Source organism: Cupressus sempervirens, chromosome 11 (assembly GCF_028749045.1).
Source record: "Cupressus sempervirens isolate cs-2001-9-10 chromosome 11, ASM2874904v1, whole genome shotgun sequence".
NCBI classification, from domain to species: domain Eukaryota; kingdom Viridiplantae; phylum Streptophyta; class Pinopsida; order Cupressales; family Cupressaceae; genus Cupressus; species Cupressus sempervirens.
The window spans coordinates 855799919-855816645 of NC_143128.1; the positions used below are offsets into that span (position 1 = coordinate 855799919).

Here is a 16727-nt window from a genome sequence, read left to right on the forward strand (position 1 = left end):
CAGTTGTCGATTATCGATGATGAGTGAGGGTGGTGCTAGGGTTATAGATTGACAACGAGAGGTTTGGCTACTAGTAGCTAGAATGTGGAAGCCGGTGGTAGTGTTTGTGTTTTCTAGTGGGTGGGGGATTGTTAATCCCACATTTGTTGTGTCTAGGAAAACACTCTTATTTAAAACTGCAAGGCCATGGGATGTAAAGTGGCTTGGTGAGTCACCAGTTTGTGTGCCATGTGAAGTGTGCTTGACCGCTAATGGTGGTTGGATCTACTAGTTTGAGGAATATGTCGTGGAATTGTAGAGGAATCTATCAGCTGTGGGCACTGAGAATTGATCACCCAGTGTCCTGAAAAAAAAATGCTCTCTACAGGCCAAAAACTTTTCGAACAAAATACGTAGATCCGAAAAATAAAATAATTGCAGAGATGCAAATATGTAGATCTAAAAATTAAATTCATAGATTTAAAAGATCATACCAAATTTTGCAAATTGGGCCTTTGAGTTTCGGTTTGCAAAAGAAATTGCCTCAATTTTGACTATGGCCTAGGATAGGCAAAATTATAGTCAAATTTTACTGAATCAACGCTTTGAATGCAATGGAGAGGTCCGCTTTGGCTCTAGACGCTCCCAATGACTATAGATACTTTGGATTTGAATCGAGGTCCTTCGAGAGGTGAAGCAAAAATGTTCTCCAATGGCTATGTGAAGAGAAGCTCCCTCAGCTCTGATATCATGTAAGAATTTGCCTTAGGGAAAAAATCACACCAAGATCAAGAAGCTCAAGCACTAGCACACTATGGACCAATAAAGTATGATCAGAATAACAATAATGAGAATAGCATTGTGTACATACACACTAGAAGAGCCTATATATAAAGGCCTCTAGAATGACTAGGAGTTAACAAAGCGATAAGCCTCACAACTAAGCACATGTCCACCAAGAGTGAATTATCCTCCATTGAGCACAGAAGTTAGTGCGATGACGAGAGGATAAGCTTACATAGGTGTGTCACATAAAAAGATGTTGTAGACATCATGTGCTAAATTAGAGTTGCTAACTCTTGTGTTGTCAACAAGACAACCCATATGAGTACGCATACTCCTAGGTGGTTAACTAACAAATAATAAAATAATGCATTAATCTAAGTAAACTTAAGTAAAGTGTAATAATGTTGAATTATTTACACTAATAATCTTCAACCTCTAAAGTAGTTTTATTAGGTCAAACTTAGTTTAACAATATAATTAGTACTGAGTTTTTACCATCTCCAATTTAGTTCCATTTTTGCATATCCTATGGTATACATAATATGGTTCATAACTAGAAATTATGTCATTATGATTATTATTTTCTATATTTTGTTACTTCATGCTAACAATGATCTTGGCCAAGAGCGGTTGTTATTTATGCAAAATATTTACTACTCAGGAAGAAGGCGGACTTACTAAGTAATCTTAATAAAGAATAAAGGCATAAGACAACTTCGACTTTAATAAAGGCAAAGCAAAACAATAACAAATGATGGAGAACTACACATACATAAAGACGAGTTTTTTCAAATACAAAAACCAGAAAAATGCCTCTTTCAACTTTGTACACCTATAGGACCCTTAGTCTCGAACAAGACTGGAGATTTTCTTTCTATTCTTTTCTACCAGTACCCATTTGACTGAAGATTTTGTAAATTTTAATTTAATATAATCTATAGGACTTTAGTCTTTTACTGATCAAGATAAAAATAAATCATTATCAATTAATATTAATTAATTTAATGACAAACAGATAAAGGTAGTCAATAGGATAGTTGTTCATCTACTTAGAGGTTACTGTAGCAAGCATCCTAACTTGTGGGATGAAAGACTTCATTATGTGAAACATGCTTATAAACATGCGGCCCATTCTTCTACAAAGAGGTCTCCTTTTGAGACTTGCTTTGGTTACTTGCCTAAAACAACAATGGATTTTCCTTTTGGGAAGGATGACATTATCGATGGATGCCATGATGTAGAAAGGGCTTTAAAGTTGGGTACTGAATCCCATGTCTGATTGGTATTTGAAGACTCCAATTCTTCTTTCATGGAATCCATATAATGCATTGAATTATAATTTCATTGATAATATATTTCAAAATGCAATATTCTTTTATATATATATGTATGTATATGTATATGTATATACATATACATATACATATACAAACATATACATACATACATACAATGTATGTATGTTTATGTGTGTGTGTGTGTATATATATATATATATATATATATATATATACATACACGCATAGTAATGTAATATTGTTGTAATTAGTTATTTATATTGAATACAAGTTTTGAAAATAAGAATGACTAATATAAAAAATAATATTAATTTAATAAATACTAAAATTCAATTAGTTTATTAATAATAAAAATATTTCAAATAAAAATAAATAAATGATATTTTTCAAATTATAAAAATGATACCATAGATGTCTTAAATAAATTTATTAGAAATACCAATTTAAATATTGAAATTTTAACATATAGATTTAACATATAGATAGCTGTAATTTTCCTCTCTTCCTAGAAATGTATCATAGAATTTGATATTAAATTTTCTAAACATAAACTATGTGAAAACTTATATACGATAACCCACATAAACTGCAATCAATTTATTCAATATTGGGTTCAGGGAATGAGGAAGTAAGTATTCAACCACAACTTCTCAAAGTTTTAGAAACCAAGGAGAGAGAAGGGTGGTGTAGCGTTCCATACATTAATAAACGGGCCAAAACATAATAATAAAAGAAGCACTGTTTTGGTATTGAATGTCAACCTTGTGATTATTGCCTCGTCCAAAATTCCTATTAAGATTCGCTGCATAGAGACAAAACTTTATGTCTATCTCAAAGCCCTCTTATTTCAATGCAACTTTGGACCAGATCTCCAAACGGGAGCACGGGCTGCCCCCATATCAAACTTATGATTAGTTGAACCATGCTTTTATAAGCACAGATATATGATTAGGTCTGGGTAGTATAAGATAATTCACTAATATGGTTTTTATGCTGAGTACCACCTTAGAGTGATCTTGTTTTTAATTATAGGAGTCTTATATAATTAATAGAGAGTTGATAATAATATTATTATCTTAATAAGATGTGTATAGTTTTAAGTAAAATTTATGGGGTGAATGAATAAATGTTTTAATAAAGTTTATAAGGTCAAACAGTCTATAGATCTATCTATAGATAACGAGCAAATAAATAAGCATACCCATCAAAAATTAAAGTCTATAATAGTTTTTTTATTAAAATTTCTTCCTTCTAAATCTTGAATCCTCTATTTTGTATTGATTAAGAAATCTACAATCCATCCTTAATATCTTTTCTTCTTCCAACAGATTGCTCCAGGTGTTCATGTTTAACGTCACGATTCTAATTGATATAGATATCTTTGTAAACAATATAAGATTAACAGAGAGATTAACAAATAAATAAGATCAAAAGTGTCAGAGACTGACTGCCCAAGGTAAATACATGTCTGGCAATCTCAGGACATATAAATGTATGTCTGTCACACATAATAAATGAGCACGAATCTAGACTGCGCATGGGCACCCTGCATTGCTCTTCTATTCATTAAAGAGACATAATTCCTCGATCGGATCAAACCATTACTTGAAAATGCCAATTTGCAAACTTGGATGCGAAGTCCATACCTATGCAGATAAGTCTAGCTGGTTAGAGGATGAAATTTTCCACTGTAAACAGCATACTTGACAAACCTGAAAACACTGAATGAAATCTAAAAGACATGGCATGCAAATTTATTCAACATTTCACTCTGAAAGGAAATTGAAAAACGTGTAAGCTCTATACAAGAAGTTGATAAGAACTCAGATGCATTCTGTAATTTGGTCTAAACATCATCCGTTCTTAAGCATTACATATTAATGAAAACATAAATTAATTGTTATTATTTAATACCTTTAATTTAAGAATCAAGTGTTTGTGTGTGATATTTAAACAGTCCACTAAACAGCTTTTCATTGAAACTCCATTGTAAAGAGAGAACATAAAAAGTGTTGATTTATATTGTACAGAGAGAGAATAAAAAGTGTTGATTTACATTGTACAGAGAGAGTCTAAGAAGTATTGATTTACATTGTATTGGTATAATCAGACTTATATTGCAAGCAGTGTGGGTTTAACTATAGAGGTAACTTTGTAGAAGTATTGATTTACAAGCAGAGTTGGTTTAACTTAGAGGAAACTCTGTAGTTAAGCGTGTTCTAACTGGAGTTAATACTGGGATGGGTGCTCTAGTTGGAGTTAATATGGGATGGGTGAGCTCCCTATGCCTCACCTCTATGAACATCCCATAGATCCAATCAGTAAATCAACATAAAAAAGTGTTGATTTATATTGTACAGAGAGAAAGAGAATAAAAAGTGTTGATTTACATTGTACAGAGAGAGAGAGAGTCTAAAAAGTATTAATTTACATTGTATTGGTATAATCAGACTTACATTGCAAGCAGTGTGGGTTTAACTATAGAGGTAACTCTGTAGAAATATCGATTTACAAGTAGAGTTGGTTTAACTATAGAAGAAACTCTGTAGTTAAGCATGCTCTAGCTGGAGTTAATACTGGGATGGCTGATCTCCACGTGCTTCACCTATGTGAACATCCCATAGATCCAATCAGTACTAAGTGTTTCTTTCATTTTCATGAGATGGGTTCATGTGAATGACCACTCATGAAACATAGATCGATGAGTTTGACTTAATAACTACACAGTTAAGTCTTGATAACAATATCACAATTTGACTTGCTATAAAAAAAATATCTCCTACATATCAAGACTTACATTGTATTCCTATGGCAATGCCGAATTAAAACTGAGGGACTAGGCACAAAGGAGAGTAAGAGATGCAGAGACCATGAATCCAAAGGTGAGGAGGAGAAAGAGGAAAAAGAGAGCCCAGTTCCTCTTGAACTTGTTGAAGTAGTTCTCAGAGGGCTCTTGGTAGTGCACCTGATATTCATGCTCAGGAATGACATCTTCTCTCACCATCTTCAACCTCTTCAGCCTCTCAGTGGCCAATCCCAGGGTCAGCTTGTGACACCTCCTCTGATACTTAAACCCATTTATGCACCTCAGTGTTTGGGCCACGGCCACGTAGAACGCCATGTGACCGAGGGCGCAGAGGCATATGGGTATCCAGCAATGCTTGCATTGGAGCCTGCTTGACTGCACCACTGCTGCAAATAGAATTGCTAGAAACACAAAGAAGACCTGAAACAACTTCCACAGCTCTTTCTTCTGCAGATCTACAGATCTCTTCTTCTCCAATGTCTTCTCGAAGTGAACTTGCACAATGGTATTCAGAGCTTGCACTGCCGTTTCTCTTGCCACATAAATGGTGGTATTGTTGTTTTGCTGTTGTTCCATGTCGTTGATATTATGGCCTAAATCATTGATTGCTACAAGAATTTATCCAGCTTTTATATAAGTGAGTGAAAAAATGGTGAGCAAGAGTTTTGTGGGTATATTTGGTGAAAAAAGGTACCGTTGCAAGGGAGAGTGGGATTAGGGTTTTTGATAACCGTTGCGCAACAGGCGGTGAGTGGCTCGCCCATACATGCAGCAGAGTTAAGGAGTGCCTAGTTGTCTGTTACTTTTCCCAAGATTCTCTTCCCTCTCATTTAACATGCACATGGAGTTGAAATTTTGCATGGCTTAAACAATGCAGTTTCATAAACCCAATGAACAAACGCCATCTACGTAGAGTCAATTCATTAAGCCATAGCGGGGAAATGAATTTTGATTGGATTCCAAATATGTAAGTTATTTTATTCTTGAAATCTTCTTGCATTGGCATCTTCAAACACTTTGTATCAGTTTTGCAATCTTGATATAAATGTTGTATTTGATGGTAGTAATATAGTTATTAGTATTGCAATGTATCTAATATCTTTTGTTGAGCTTTGTGATATGGTTTAATACACTCTTGTAAGATCATTGACTAGGATGGTAGTAGTGTTGTGGAAAGGGTGTATCTTTTTGGACAAACAAGAGTTCAACTTCCTTCAAATGGTATAAAAAGTAGGGTCATGGGGAATTCCCTTAATAGATTCAACTAAGGCGGTAGTGGTATAATGAAAAAACCCTTTGAGTAGTATCAAAGTGTGGTCGCAATTTTGAATCCCCTTGGATAACTCTAAGGAGAAGTTGTTGGAACATGTCTAGCATCTCCCCTTAGACTTTGTGATATGGTTAAACACCTCACATGTCATCCTTATTTGGGATGATAGAGGTTTAATGAATAGGTGCATCTTTTGGAAGAAACAACTAGTTCTCATTAATTAGCAAAAACTTTTAACTTGAAGATTGAGAGATATTTGATAATCTATGTTGAACATTTAATATGAGAGCTTGAAAGTAATGAAATGTTCATTGCATTTCTTCACTATTTAACCTCATTTCAATAGTCAACATCTGCTAATTTAATATATGTAATTTTTAATAAGCACAATTATAAAAAAAGAAGGAACAAATGAGAATATACCATTAATCTACCTTTGACTTTTACTCTAGGCATAGAGTAAGGTCATCCCTCTAACATAACTTTTCAAATGCAAATATTATACAATTGCACATCAATCCCTTGATAGAAAGGTTATTTCTTTTGCTAGAATTTGTGTTGAAATTAATTTGAATAACTCATTACTAGATTCTTTAGAAATTTGTCTTGGGACTTCTTCCTAGTGCAACAGTTAGATTATGAATCCCTCCCTTTCCAATGTCAGATATGTCATGAGTATGGTCATTTACAACACTAGTGTCCTCGCAACTTGATTTCCAAAGGAGTGGATGGTTTTACAGCCGGCAATGGTGGTGGTTTGGCAGGTATTGTAGGGAAAGAACAAGCTCGGATGGATAATACAACCAAGGGGAAGTATCAATCAAATGCTATAGGAAAGGGAAAGGCTCAAATGTAGGATAAGGATGGATTTGCCCTTGCTCACCCATGAGCTAAGGGGCATGGTTAGAAGAGGCCTTTGAAAGATAGAATATCTAATATGGGTTTTAATCACTTTGAGGTGCTGGATAGTATGGCTCTAGAGGAGGGTATTCCTCCTACTGTCTCTTCTGACCCAATTTGCCCAGATGAGGGAATTTCACCTAATGATGCTTGCGGGGCATCCCAGATTGTGGTACATGAGAACTATGAAGTCTTTGTAGCTCTTGTGTCAGATGCTCTGGTGACACTTGTAGTGTCGGAGGATAATGACATGGTTCTGGCTGACTTGGTTATGTTAGAGGGATGACCTTACAAACAAAAGTCGTAACACCCACTATACATTTATAAATATGATAAAAAGAAAATCTCTCTTCACGTTGATTGGTTGGGAAAATGAAAAAAAATGCATAATAACTTGCAGATAAAATTGATTAAACCTTCCAAAATGACTTCTTTGAAGAATTTGAATGGTCAGTTCCAATGGGGCTATTATAAACCAATTCATATTGGTTTGCTGGTTGGATCCAGTGTTGATCAACCAAAAATGATTTTACCAAAAAAAGAAAAAAATTAAAAAAACATTTATCTAGTTCCCACTAGAAACATCTTGCCACTTTTAGAAGTTCTCCAGCCAATCCTCCATCAATCACCTCTTCACAATTTTTAAATCTCAATTTCTCATAATGTTCATACAAATTGATATCTCCTGATAGTATGTGGCCTGTTGTTATTGTTGACCATGTTGGAAAAATGCATTGAAAAGGTGGTAAAATAAGTTTGACTAATGGCTAGAAAAGGTGGTGAGTGTACATGGCATATTACATGGCATATATAATGAGGTTATTTTTTGAAAACATGGCAATTTGTAAACATGGCACATATGAATAAAAGAAGAATAAAAAGACAATCACGATTGTTATTTTGATGGTAACATATTAAACAAACACTGTGCGTGGTATTAAATGGCAACCTGCAAGTTTTGCCAAGTGTAAAGAATGTGTGGCAGACTTGAAAAGGTTTTATGTTTTGGTTTTGTTTGTGGTTGTTTCTCTTCAAACCTGCAAAAGATTTTTGTGATTTTGTTTGGGCAAGTGGAGGTGTGACAAGCATGGACTATTTAAAATCTTATTTTCCTGCAAACAAATTTTGGTTTGTGAGGTTGTTTCTTTTAAGAATGTTTTATTCTTCTTCTACAAGCAAAAATCTTTGGTTAAGCAGAAATATCCTATGTAAAGGGTTTACTGTGAAGTTTTGCATGCAAAGCAAATCTAAACAATGTGAGTTTTTGTGAATTAAAATATTCTTTGGCTGCGAATACAAAATGTTTGGAAGAAATGCTTTCAGCAGAGACATGAATTAATTCTTGCTATGTAAATATGAAGGAGCTTCAAGAAAAAGGTTTGAGAAAATGTCATGGTACTGTACTCATTCTTGATTTATTATTTGATTATTTAGATACTTATTTTTCCTTTCATCTTACCTATGATTGCATGGATGAGAATAAGGCATAGAAAGGGGTCTTCAAAATTGTGATAAAATCTTGTGTGAAGGCATAATGAGATAAGAGTTATAAGAAGGCAGAATGATGGAGGTAAAAAAAAGTTTTAGGTATGTTCCATTCAGTTCCAAATATGCCATTGTAGTCTATATGCTGTTTCAGTCTATTCAATTTAAAAAAGATCAAGGCATTTTTTGAAGACTCGAAATGCTTTTCATTTCAAGAAAAGTTTGAAATTTCTTTAAAAAATAAATATAGTCATGAAATATGGGTTTCAGTTTTGAAGATAAATTTTTCTTCCTTTTTCAGTTTCGAAAAGAAATGAAAAGCATAGTCAAATAAGGGTTTTGAAGTCAAAAGTTTTTTTTGTTTCTTGGCTACTATACAAATCCAGTGTCATTTCGAGAAAAGCTTTGGAATACTGGTTTCATTTCTTTCTGGTTTCAAATAAAATTTGATGTTGTTCAAAGGCATATTATTTTGTGAATAATGCAGAAGTTTCTTCAAACTCTAATGGTTTGGAATAAAGTTTAAAAAAAAAGAAACTTGGGTTTAGATTTCATATCCTAGATGACAGTTTCTTGAAAGATTTTTTCATTTGTTGAAAAGACATTTCTTTGAGGGTTTCAAATATGAAATCCTATTTGCACAGTTTGGAGATTTAAATGGCTGATAGATTAAAGAACATGGACAAATCTGAGGCTCAACTAATTCAAGTTGGTTTTGAAAACAACATTTCATAAAGGGGTTTTGTAAAATGACTCTAACTGGTTCAGTTGGTTTTTCATAACTGATTCATTTCAAATTTCATCTCTATTTATAGAGATCATTTGTAAATTCTGAAAGAGGTTTGTGAAAAGTTATTGTAAAGAAGACACAAGTACATTTGAGAAAAACTTGTTAAGTGTTGAGATTTGAAAGCTATATTATAAGCTTATGTACATGTATTAATGTAGCATATACATTTGTATGTGTATATGAGATTGTAAGCATAGAAAAAGACACAAAGGGTTGAAAACCCTGAGTAGTTATTGTTGTTGATTGTAAAGGAGTTGAAGCTCAATAAAGATTACAAATTCATGGAGTGGTTTTTCTCTCTATGAAGAATTATTTTTGAGGAATTTTGAGGGTTTCCCACTCAGCAAAATAAATTTCTCTATATTTTTTGAGTTGATATTTCTTTCTGTTCATGGTGAATGTTTATATTTTTTAGTAGAACTTTATATTCAATTATGAGTTGTTAAAGGATTGTAATTAGTTTTTTGAATTAAATACATATAGTTTTGATTCACCTCCCCTCTCAGAACTCTAATACTTCCAAGAAGTGGTATCAGAGCATAGGATTCCTCTTAGGAATTGTTTTAGGGATTATTTGGAAGTTATGGCGTAGGATGAAGGAGCTTCCCTTAACACTGCTCCACTATTTGATGGAAATGACTATGTTTTTTGGAAAGTAATGATGGAAGCCTTTATACACTCTTTAGATGTAAGAATGTGGGATGTTGTTATTACAAAGTATACTACCCCACCAACAATCCCTACTGATGAAAATGATAAACTAACATTTGAGTTGGATAAGAAGACAAGATATGCCCTTCTTTGTGGTCTCACAAAAGACATTTTTGTTAAAGTTGTCTATTGCAAGTCAACAAATGACATTTGGGTCAAACTCGAAACAATCTATCAAGGAGATGAAAAAATAAAAGAATCCAAACTGCTAACTCTCAAAACAAATTTTGATAATCTAAAAATGAATGAAGATGAAACCATTGCAGAATACTTCTTAAGAATTGATGAAGTAGTAAATGCTAGAAAGGGTCTAGGTGAATAGATATAAGAACATGATATAGTTTCAAAAGTCATTAGGTTAGTATTATCTAAATTTGAAACTAAAATATCTACATTAGAAGAAAAGAAAAGCTTTTCAAAAATGACCCTGCATCAATTACAAGGAACTCTAACTGCATATGAAATGAGGATTAGCAATCAAGCTAGTTCGTCATCAAAAGAAACAGCCTTTAAGGCTAAAAAACATGATGAGAGTGATTCAGACCTAACAAATATTTAGAAGCATTGTTGGTTAGAAGAATGAGAAATAAGTATAAAGGAAAACCTAAATGTTTCAGCTACGGTTAGTTAGGACATTTTGTTGCAAAATGTCCAAATATTGAACTTGAAGATTGTGATGAGAAAATTGAGAAGTTTTCCAAAGATAAGCCTTGGAATCAAAAACAAAAGATTCAAGGACTATAAAAAGAAAAGTCTTCTATCAAAAGAAGATTCTGATGAAGAATCTAGTGATGTTGATGAAGAAGGGGAAAGACTATTCATGGCTGAAATAGTCCACACCCCTAAAAATGAATCTAGTGAATCTGAATCTTCATCTAATTCAGATGAAGAAGTAGATCTCAAAGAAGAACTTCTAAAATCTTTGCAAGAACTTAAAAGATTAAATAAGTTAATTTCAAACCATGAAATTGAAAATCAAAAACTTCAAGAAGAGTTAAAAGAAGCAAATCCAATATAGAAAATCAAAAAATTTTACTTGAAGGAAATAATAAGAAATTGAATGTTTTACAAAGTTCATTTGAAGAGTCTACTAGTTAGAAAACCAAATTATTTTTCAATGGTTATTGTTTCAATTGCAATATCTTTGGGCACAAGGCTATTTTTTGTGAAAACAACACAAGTCAAGCCAAAAGAAGAATTATCAGGTGCTTTAAATGTTTTCACTATGACCATTATGCAAATCAATGTAAATTGAATTTGAGACCGAAACAAGTCTGGAAGCAAGTAAGGATAACTGAAAAGTCCTTAATTGTTGAAACAACCCTATTTTCTCAAAAACCTACAACTTGGGTCTTGGATAGTGGCTACTCACATCATATGACTGGGTGTAAAAGCAAATTCAAAACCCTAGAAGATTTTGATGGAGGTTTTCTATGATTTGGTGATAATTTAGGAGCCTACATAAAAGGAAGAGGCTCAATAATTTTGAACAATAATACACCAATTCATGATGTATACTTTGTTGAAGGTTTAAAACATAACCTTTTAAGTGTCAGTCAAATTTGTGATAGTGGATACTCTATTTCTTTTAATGCAAAAGGATGCTATATCAAAAATGGAAGAGATAGAGTCATTGCTAGTGGGTTAAGAATAGGTGGAAATCTTTATAACCTAATTGATTCTACTATTTCAAGAGACTTCATTGGTTAATACCTGTCTTATGAGTCAAGTAGAAGAGAATTGGCCATGGCATAAGAGATTGGGACATCTAAACTTTGATAATCTTGCTAGAATTAGTAAGAATAAAAAGGTCAGAGGATTACCACAAATAACCAAACTAGCAAATATTTGTGAAGAATGTGAAAAAGGAAATAAAAAAAGAGTATCTTTTAAAATAAAAGAATACTCATCAAATAGACCACTTGAGCTAGTGCATACTGATTTATGTGGTCCAACTAAAACTGCTTCGTTAAACGGTGAAAAATATTTCATGCCGTTCATAGATTATTCAAGGATGGTTTGGGTAACATTTTTGAAACATAAATTAGAAGCCTTCGACCATTTTAATTTTTTTAGAAAAATGGTAGAAAGAGAAACAGACTTAAAACTAAAATGTTTAAGATCAGATAGAGGAGGAGAATTCACCTTTGAGGAATTCATTGAGTATTGTGAAAAACATGGCATAAAAAGACAATACTCTACTACTAGGACACCACAGCACAATGGTGTTGTAGAAAGGAAAAATAGAACTATAAAAGAAATGGCTAGGACCATGCTTGATGAAGCAAAACTTCTCAAAAAATTCTAGAAAGAAACTGTTCATACAACTGTCTACATTCTTAATAGAGGACAAATCAGAGTTAGAACAACTTATACTCCATATGAATTATGGAATGGAAAAATAAAAAATGTCAAAAATTTCAAAATTTTTGGCTATAAATGGTTTATCAAAAAGAATGGTGATTCTTTAGAGAACTTCAATTCAAGATCTAATGAAAGGATTTCCTTGGGTACTCTATGCATAGCAAAGCTTATAAATGCTTTAAGAAAAGGCCGAACAAAATTGTAGAAGCTATAAATATTGTATTTGATGAAAATTTTGTGTGCTATAATAACAAAGAGGATCAAGAAGATGCATCATTCCAAAAATTAGAAACTTTACATGATGAACATCCTAAAAATGCTGAAACTAAACTTGCTGATGAAATTGAACTAGAAAATTGCTCAAGTCTCAAAATAACAAGTGTTGGTTCAAAGATAAAAACTTCTTCTAGAATAATTGCTAAGAGACATCTTGAGTCTCAAGTTATTGGTGATGTAGAAAAATGAATCTTAACTAGAAGAAAGGCAAAAATAGATGAACAAGCAAACATTGCTGAACATTTTTGCTTGATATCAGATTTTGAACCAATGAGTGTTGTTGAAGCCTTATCAGACTCCTGTTGGCAAAATGCTATGCAGGAAGAAATAAACCAAATAGAGAAAAAAAAGACTTGAGAACTTGTTCTTAGACCTAATGACAAAAATGCCATAGGTGGAAAATGGATATTCCATAACAAACTGAATGAAGATGGCAAAGTGATTAGAATTAAACCCATATTTGTATGCAAAGGTTATGCTCAACAAGAAGGAATTGATTTTGGTCAAACCTTTGCACCAGTTGCAAGGATGGAATCAATTAGAATCTTTCTTGCATATGCTAGTTATAAAAAATTCACTATTTAGCAAATGGATGTCAAAATTGCATTCTTGAATGGGTATCTTGAAGAGGAAGTCTATATTGAATAGCCAGAAGGTTTTGAATCTCCTAACAAACCTAATTATGTTTACCGACTCAAAAAGGCTTTATATGGTTTAAAACAAGCTCCTAGAGCTTGGTATTCCAGGTTGGATAAACATTTAATTGCAAATGGATTTTCTTGTGGAAAGGCAAATAGTACTTTGTATATCAAAGTCATAAATGATGACATTTGGCAATAGAAATCTATGTGGATGATATTATTTTTGGGTGTACTAATGATGAATTAGCAATTTTTTTTTCAAAAATTATGGAATCTGAGTTTGAAATGTCATTATTAGGTGTGCTCACATTTTTCCTTGGTTTGTGAGTCTCACAACTTGAACATGGACTGTTCCATTCTCAAACAAAATATGCAAAATAAATGTTGAGAAAGTTCAATATGGCTGACTATAAACCAATAAGTACTCCGATGGAGATAGACTACAAACTAACAAAGAATGATGACTCACCTTCCATAAATCAAACTCTTTATAGATCCATGATTAGAAGTTTGTTATATCTTACAACATCTAGACCTGACATAATGCAAGCAATATGTATGGTGTCAAGATTTCAATTTGATCCAAAACAATCTCATCTAAATGTAGTGAATAGAATACTGAAATACATTCAAGGCACACTTGATTATGGTTTATGGTATCCTCACAACAATGATTTTACACTTTCTGGTTATACTGATGCAGATTAGGGTGGATCTGATGATAAAAAGAGCACCAATGGTGCAACCTTCTTTCTTGGTGATTTTTTAGTTGCCTGGCATAGTAAGAAACAAGATTGTGTCACCTTGTCTACTTGTGAATCTGAATATGTTGCTGCTACAACATTCTGTACTTAGTTGATTTGGATGGACTATCAATTATCTGATTTGGGTATTCAAGTTTCAAAACCTATTTCAATTCATGTGTGACAATATGTGTGCTATTCAATTAAGTAAAAATCTAGTAATGCACTCACATACAAAACATGTGGCCATTAAACTTCATTTCCTTCGAGATAAAGTTCTTAATAATGAATTCAAGTTGATTTATGTGCCTACTCAAGGATAGGTAGCAGACATTGTTACCAAAACTCTACTTAGGGAGTTGTTTGAACAATTAAGAACTAGATTGAGAGTTTTCTCTCAATCAATGCTGATATAAGATCTTGGTTAATAAACATTCTATGTTAGGTTTCTGCTCCTTTCATAGAAATTTTTCATGAAAAGTAGATGGTCAAATTTTTTGACGCAAAATTTTTGGGGGAGATTAATCTTAGTTGGCATTTTTCATTTCAGTTGGCACAGTTGGCATTTGGCATATCAGTGGTTTCAATTGGCATTTGGCATATCAGGCATATCAATAACATATCTTTATTTTTTTGTGATTAGTATTCTTCAGTGGTTAGTTCTATATCAGCATTGTGTGTTCAACATTTTATTCTTATAGAATACTTATACAACATATTTATTATTCATTCAGCATATATATTAGATGGTATATAAGGAAATGATTGAATCAATATTTTTTGTATATCATCTTGTATATATTAGTTGATAAAATTTTTGCCTCAAAAAAGGGGCAGATTGTTGACCATGTTGGCAAAATGCATTGAAAAGGTGGTAAAATAAATTTGATTGATGGCTAGAAAAGGTGGTGAGTGTACATGGCATATTTCATGGCATATATAATGAGGCTATTTTTTGAAAACATGGCAATTTATAAACGTGGCACATATGAATAAAAGCAGAATCAAAAGGCAATCATGATTGTTGTTTTGACGGCAACATATTAAACAAACACTGTATGTAGTATTAAATGGCAACCTACAAGTTTCGCCAAGTGTAAAGAATGTGTGGCAGACTTGAAAATGTTTTATGTTTTGGTTTTGTTTGTGGGTGTTTCTCTTCAATTCTGCTAAAGATTTTTGTGATTTTTTTTGGGCAAGTGGAGGTCTGACAAGCATGGACTATTTAAAATCTTGTTTTCATGCAAACAAATTTTGGTTTGCGAGGTTGTTTCTTTTAAGAATATTTTATTCTTCTTCTGCAAGCAAAAATATTTGGTTAAGTAGAAATATCCTATGTAAAGGGTTTGCTGTGAAAGTTTTGCATGCAAAGAAAATCTGAACAATGTGAGTTTTTATGAACTAAAATATTCTTTGGCCATGAATATACAATGTTTGGAAGAAATGCTTTCAGCAGAGACGTGAATTCATTCTTGTTTTGTAAATATGAAGGAGCTTGAAGAAAAAGGTTTGAGAAAATGTCATGGTACTGTACTCGTTCCTGATTTATGATTTGATTATTCAGATACTTATTTTTCCTTTCATCTTACCTGTGACTACATGGACTAGAATAAGGCATAAAAAGGGGTCTTCAAAATTGTGATAAAATCCTGTGTGAAGGCATAATGAGATAAGGGTTTTAAGAAGGTAAAATGATGGAGGTAAAAAAAGGTTTCAGGTATGTTCCATTCAGTTCCAAGAATGCCGTTGCAATCTATATGCTGTTTCACTCTATTGAATTTAAAAAAGATCAAGGCATTTTTTTAAGATTCGAAATGCTTTTTCATTTGAAGCAAAGTTTGAAATTTCTTTAAAAAGGAAATATAGTCATGAAATATGGGTTTCAGTTTTGAAGATAAATTTTTCTTCCTTCTTCAGTTTCAAAAAGAAATGATAAGCACAGTCAAATAAGGCTTTTGAAGTCAAAAGTTTTTTTTTTTGTTTCTTGGCTGCTGTATAAATCCAGTGTCATTTCGAGAAAAGCTTTGGAACACTGGTATCATTTCTTTTTAGTTTCAAATAAAATTTGATGCTATTCAAAGGCATATTATTTTGTGAATAATGTAGAAGTTTCTTCAAACTCTAATGGTTTGGAATAAAGTTTAAAAAAAAAGAAACTTGGGTTTCTGATTTCGTATCCTAGATGACAGTTTCTTGAAAGATTTTTTCATTTGTTGAAAAGGCATTTCTTTGAGGGTTTCAAATATGAAATCTTATTTGCATAATTTGAAGATTTAAATGACTGATAGATTAAAGAACATGGACAAATCTAAGGCTCAACTGTTTCAAGTTGGTTTTTAAAACAACATTTCATAAAGGAGGTTTGTATAATGACCCTAACTGGTTTAGTTGGTTTTTCATAACTAATTCATTTCGAATTTCATCTCTATTTATAGAGATCATTTGTAAATTCTGAAAGAGGTGTGTGAAAAGTTTTTGTAAAGAAGACACAAGGACATTTGAGAAAAACTTGTAAAGTGTTGAGATTTGAAAGCTATATTATAAGCTTATGTACATATATTAATGTAGCATATATATTTGTATGTGTATATGAGATTGTAAGCATATGAAAAGACACAAAGGGTTGAATACTTGTTGCTAATTGTAAATGAATTGAAGCTCAATAAAGATTACAGCTT

The 16727-nt window shown here is 32.5% G+C and overlaps 1 protein-coding gene across 1 annotated transcript; it reads right to left on the reverse strand.

Annotated features, from left to right (window-relative positions):
• Positions 1-4481: 4481 nt before the first annotated feature.
• Positions 4482-5474, reverse strand: LOC149532221 (uncharacterized). The gene has a single exon (XM_089810693.1). It carries the CDS (start codon positions 5443-5445, stop codon positions 4900-4902), a length of 546 nt encoding a protein of 181 aa, XP_089666819.1. The 5' UTR covers positions 5446-5474; the 3' UTR covers positions 4482-4899.
• Positions 5475-16727: the final 11253 nt, after the last annotated feature.